Source organism: Melanotaenia boesemani, chromosome 9 (genome assembly GCF_017639745.1).
Source record: "Melanotaenia boesemani isolate fMelBoe1 chromosome 9, fMelBoe1.pri, whole genome shotgun sequence".
NCBI classification, from domain to species: Eukaryota; Metazoa; Chordata; class Actinopteri; order Atheriniformes; family Melanotaeniidae; genus Melanotaenia; species Melanotaenia boesemani.
This window is the reverse complement of record NC_055690.1, coordinates 25,348,624-25,354,623: the sequence shown is the minus strand read 5'-3', so window position 1 is coordinate 25,354,623 and position 6,000 is coordinate 25,348,624. Positions and strand designations below refer to the sequence as shown.

The 6,000-nt window shown below is 41.4% G+C and overlaps 1 protein-coding gene across 1 annotated transcript in view; it reads right to left on the bottom strand.

Annotated features, from left to right (window-relative positions):
- Nucleotides 1-853: 853 nt before the first annotated feature.
- The window catches only part of pid1 (phosphotyrosine interaction domain containing 1), a 36,976-nt gene continuing 31,829 nt past the window's right edge, over nt 854-6,000 (bottom strand). The window contains exon 3 of the mRNA XM_041995598.1: nt 854-3,778. Within this exon, the coding sequence (XP_041851532.1) occupies nt 3,278-3,778 (501 nt within the window). The 3' untranslated portion in view covers nt 854-3,277. The remainder of the gene's footprint in view (nt 3,779-6,000) is intronic.

The following is a 6,000-nucleotide window of genomic DNA, read 5'->3' as shown; positions in this document are numbered from 1 at the left end:
GAAACCATATTTGCATTTCCTCTTTCCAAGCTGTACGTCAAGCATGTGGGCTGTTGGCGGGTGGATAGACAGGTGGTTATGGGACTCACTGAGGGAAAAGCAGCCAGCTGGAGCGGTAACAGAGTGGTATTGTGAGCTGACTGACTGACTGATGCCTCAGTGGAGCGGAGACGCAAGCAGTCGGGTGGCCTCTTTCTGGGCCCACACAGGACCTCTCTGTGCTGATGCACTCTTGGAAGTGGGTCAGGCAGACACAAGGGCACAGTCGAGTGCAATCGGAGGATGTACATTCGGCAGAGATGGAAAACAAAGAGGCATTAACAGTGAAGCTTGTGTACAACGATCTGGAAGATACAAGGGTAGAAAGCTTTGCTTACACTGTTAGACAATGTCAAGCAGTTGTTGCTCGATGGACGCATCCATGTCCTTTCAGAATTCACATCTCCCTCTTTTTGGCCATATACAGAGTAATTATTATCACTTTGAGGAGCTTGATTGTTAATGATAACATTAAAAGGATCATTTTGAAAAAAAAAAGGGCAGAAGCAGTTGTTCTGCTTGCCAGAGGGAGGCAATGTTCTCTTTCAACACACATTAACATCCTTCTCAGCATCCATTTTGCATCTAATTCTTTGCAGCTCTTGAGCAGCAAAATGATGGCCAGATATACAAGCAGGGAGCAACCAGTTATCGTGTCACTGATGTGGGTACTTAAAAAAGAACAAGGCTGCCGGATTCTTGCACACGAGAAGAACAACAAAACAATAAAAGAAAGATCTGAGGAAGCCGGAGGAACGTGAGGAATGGGAGAGGAAAACTGGCTGTGTCACACTTAAACCTGAAACATGTTTGGAAATACCATAAAATTGTGTTTATGAGGTTTTGGGGTTTTTTTTTTCCTGGTTCTGTGACCACATGTGACTGATCGTACCAGAAGGGTGAGATGGTCAAACCTGATTATGAGTCAGTTTGTCTTAGAATGAAAAGGTTGCTGTTGGAGGTGGAGCTACATGATGCCCAAAAACAGATTTTATAACTTGGGAATTTTGGGAATCTCACATTCCAGTGTGTGCCATGTATGGATGGATGAGCAGACAGTGAGGTTATGTTTTACATCTGTGCTGGCACCTTGTCAGAACATCATGTGTCTGAACCATCCTGTTTGCTGTGAAACTGAACATGCCCGGTGTTTATCCTCCCACACGAGGCCGCAGCGGGAATCCATTCAGTTAAAATCCAGCAGAATAAAAACCTCTTTTAGCCCTGAACTGGTTGAATGTGGGGAAATACATGAAGGAGGAGAGCTGTGATGTGGGTTTGAGACAAAACAGACCACACCATCTTGGTCTTTGTAAATACTTTATATGCAACAGTGTTTTGATCTTTGCAAACACTGTATAGAAAACACTTATGGTAACAATGTTTTTCTGAACATTTAAAGCGTGTCTGAGCTGTCAGAAAGACATGGCACAGTAATCTACACTTTTACAAACATTCCTCCTCGCCAAACACTCCCACACTCACATACACTCACATACGCAGCCACCGCTATCAGGCTCTCCCTTCGTAGTTCACAGTAGGCTTCATTATACTGTTTCGGTATCATAGGATGGTTCTCAACATTTTATTATTTAAAATATCTATCAACATTTATGCTGTAATATTTGGAAAGTGATACATTTGTATTTACATAAGCTTATTAAACATGATTCAAATACAATTTGTGTACGTACAGTATGTATAGTAGTTGTATGTATGTTTGTATATGCGTGCGTGCGTGCTTGCTGATCAGAGCACGTGATCATTGCGTCTAACCAAAGGCAGCTTCCACTGCTGGCGTCCAGTCTGGTCAGACAGGAGTGTGCCTCGGTTCCTCAGTTGCAGCGATTAATTGGCAGCAGAAAATAACATCTCACTGCTTCGGGGGGCAGAGTCGCTCCCTTCGGCTGCCTGTGATAGCATGAGGAGATTATGACCAGACGTGACGTTAGGCGCTCACAGTACGTCGGACTCATACATTCAGCACGGGCCAGGAGGTGTGAGTTGTTTACTGTAGTGGCTGTGATTTATGGTTCCACCACATCAGCGGCTGGCACATTCTGAGTAATACTTTTTTAATTTCATATGAGATAAAAATAAAAATAAAAAAAAAACATGACAAATGGTCACAGTACTGTACCATGTCTGATTCCATGATGTCACCTTAAGCGTTAGCATTAACTTCCAGCTAATCACACATTATTTCTCCTGATTTTGCTCCTCCTTTTCTCCTTACCACACCGATCTGCTAGCATTCAGATGTATATCCATATACACATAGTACAGGAGAAAGCAATAACACTTCCACACAGAGAAAAACATAAAAGCACACATGTCAACGTGGAAACGCTGAGATGCAAGAGGAAAGTGAGGCACATAAACTAACAGGCAAAAAACTAAGCCTGGATTTTGGTATACTTAAAAAAGAAGCCAGATGTGGATGATGAGGGTGTCTCAGACAGGCCCAGGCTTCCAGTCTGGTGAGAACTTCTAAAATGTGGCCTATTTAGCGCCTATATTCTCACAGGTGCCTTACACATACTCTGAATCTTTCTGTACCTACAAAATGGAGATAGAGGTTGGAGCTCTATCATCCAAACTCGGTGAATCATTCTTGGGCTTAAATAAGGTACCATAGTGAAGAGTAGTGCTTCAATCAAGGCTAAAGGCATTGTAAAAGAGATCCACATAATGAAACAAAGAATTTATGTGCTTTAACAGTCTCATAAACTCTGGGTTTGGACCTGAAAAAGGTCATAGGCATATTTCTGCTGGGTTTATACATGGCAAGAGGAGCAATCATTTAATATCAGCTGGGGTTAAATGAACAGGGATTAGTTTCCTTGATGAAAAAGCTTAGGAACCATAATCAGAGTTTCTGATAGGTGAAGGAGTAACAGTGGTTGGAATGAAAATGATGGGTGAATCTCTTGAGGGCAATTACAGAGGAGCTTGAATCCCCAGGAGGGTCTGTGAGGGACATTTACTCAAAGTGGTAACACTTTTCCACCCCGTATATAAATGTTGATCTTGAAAATTGTGTCGTCTACCTTCACTTTACACTATTGTTAAGCTACTTCATTATCCTGGGCATCTATTAGTTCATAGAGTCAGTTGATTAGGTACCAAACTGATAACAGAAAGAGAAAGTAGAGGAGAATGAAAGAGAGCAGGTAATCTGGTAATCAGTCCTTCCAGTCACCCGTCGATTTGTTAAGATGGGGAAGTGAGTTTCAGTTCAGCCATCGTCTGGGGTAGAATCATCAGGCGTGGATGAGTCCTCAGCAAAGTCATCTGTTGAGCCACTCTTGTGGATGCGGCCATCGCTACGCATGCTGTGGAAAGTCTTGCGGAAAGCCTCCATCATCGAGTGTGCCAGCTTCTTGGCCTCCAGCTTGCTCTCGCACTCCACAGCATGGCAGTCCATCTGGAAGGATAGGTCGTCATTGATCTCCCGGTAGATCCAGGCAAATACATTGGATCTGATGCTGTGGTCAGCTGTGCAGTAGGCGATTCGCGCCACCTGGTAGGTGTCCATGGTTACTGAGGCTTCGCCACGCTCATCCAAGTGGTGGAGACGCACCTGGAAGGGCCGGATCTCCAGCAGAGAGTGGCTTGTGGGGCAGGTACCTTGCTGCTGAGATAGAGCACGCCGCTCTACCAGACCCACCACTGCCGACTCTGTGCACCCAGACAAGAACTGGGTCCCAGAGATTGTCACCTTGCCCAGGTAGGTCACCTGCAGCAAATAAGAAACAGATACAATAACTAAAAACTTTAGATCTTTTTATACATAAATATAGACCCAAATATACCCACCTTGCCTTCAAGGGCACATTCTAACATAGTTTGTTTTTTACTCATTGATGCAAAGAATATAAACTGAAAACAACAGTGGGCTATGAATAGACCTCTGAGGTACACCATAAACAGACAAAAATCAGCTTGAGCTTTTACTAGACTTTACTAGAATACAGTAGGCTAAACATAGGGGAGCAAGTGGTGTTTTATGTTAAACTGAATGTGAAATGTTAACTCCACATTCACTGCTGTATTTTGAAGTTAATTAAGCTTAAAATCCAAGGTTATTTAAATCTTTCCATGTAGAGAAATGTGACAACTAACTGCAGTTATGAGACTTTTTTATGAGACTTTTTAAATATGCAACTGAGTTGACATGCTGCAGGCTCTGTGTACATTCTACTATAAAATACGCACAATAATAAGAAAAAAGAACACTGCAATGATCTGTGGCTGCAACAAGGAACACAGAATACCATAGTAATGACACCACATACCAGGAGAGCAACAGACTGAGAAGATGGAGAAGGATAAGGGGCAGAAAGTTAAAAAAGTGAACAAAGGTAGAGTTTTCTTTGGGAGTGTGGCCAGTTTGAAAAGCTGACGATGAATAATGGCTGACTTGTGCACTTCTCAGCATGCTGTTCTTTATGGTTTTATAAAAATACACAGAGGAGCCTCAAATACTCAAAGAGTTTCTACTCCTGTCTGTGTTTATTCAGGGGCAGGGGAATACTCATGAACTCTTTCGAGTTCATTAAAGCTGGCTTCCATGCAGCACACATTTGACACATGGTTGCAGATAGCCTGACTGCAACGTGTCTTGCAAAAGAGAGATGTGCATCAATCCTTATCAACGTTAGTAGAGCATGTGGCAGGCATGCACGGCTGATGCACATCTGCTGAACATAAAGTCAGACTGATATTGATGACTGGACACTATCCCCACAATGACATTATGTAAACTATTATATGTAAGTCTTATTTTGGTATTTTGGTAACATTGTAGTTTTCTGGTAACAATGAGTCCACAAACAAACAGAAGGTCATTCATCACATGATCTGACTGCCTCTCTTCTTCCACAAGTTTGGTTTAGTCTACATGCCCTCGTTCTCTGTAATGATTTTGACGGAATAGGACCTTTCAGTGCACGCATAAAGATCAAGCAGGCAGCCACTCAGCCTAACTGTAAGGTATGCAATAAGGTGTAAAAGTCTGATGTAAAATTCACCATCAGAATTCAAAATTGTAAAACTTGAAGCAGGCACATATATCTCTTGTAAAGATGTGGATGAGTTGGGCAAAATAGCGTGACTGATCGTATTTAAATGGACTGTACTTATATAGCGCTTTTCTAGTCATCTTGACTGCTCAAAGCGCTTTACACTACATGTCACATTAATCCATTCACACACACAATCATACAGCACTTCTATTTTTATAAACTGAGTGGCTTAGTAATAACAGCTTGGTAGGTGAATACTATAGTTGTGAAATACTGCATAATATTGTTTTTACTGTCCTGTTTGTGTAAGAAACTTGGAGCTGGAACAAATGAGGTGGGTGATTTTTAAAGTTTTTAAAGCACATATCTTCTTCTTTTCTTTTTTGGTTACATTTAGGCAAGCCTGAAACATTTTTTATTTGTGCCATCTTTATTTCTTCTATACCAGTCTAATGTATACTAATTTTTGTACATCTTAACAAATCTCTCTAGCGTTTCTTTTACTATGACTCCACAAGTATTTAAATAAACCATGTGATTGTAGATATATATTCATTTCATTATGGGTATACCAGAAAGATTGTACCTGGATAAAACTGAATTGTAGTAAAAAATTATTAATTCAGCATACAAGAAGCGTCAAACCTACATGGATCAGGTAGAGAAAACAAGGTCTTCACAATGGATCAGATGGGCATTTGCCAGCAACCTAGCTTGTAAGAAGAGCTTATTAAGATTTTTTGTACCAAGAGAGATTGCTAGTGTTATGTAATGCTTAGCTAGTTTCCCTTTTTATGCTTCCACCACAAGGGCCTCTATAAATTGGATGTGGTTACATGATTGGGGAGCATAATTCACATTGTACCGCATCTTTTCCTTCCAGCATTGATTGACGACACAGATGAGACAAAGTCCATCAAACAGTTCACCACAA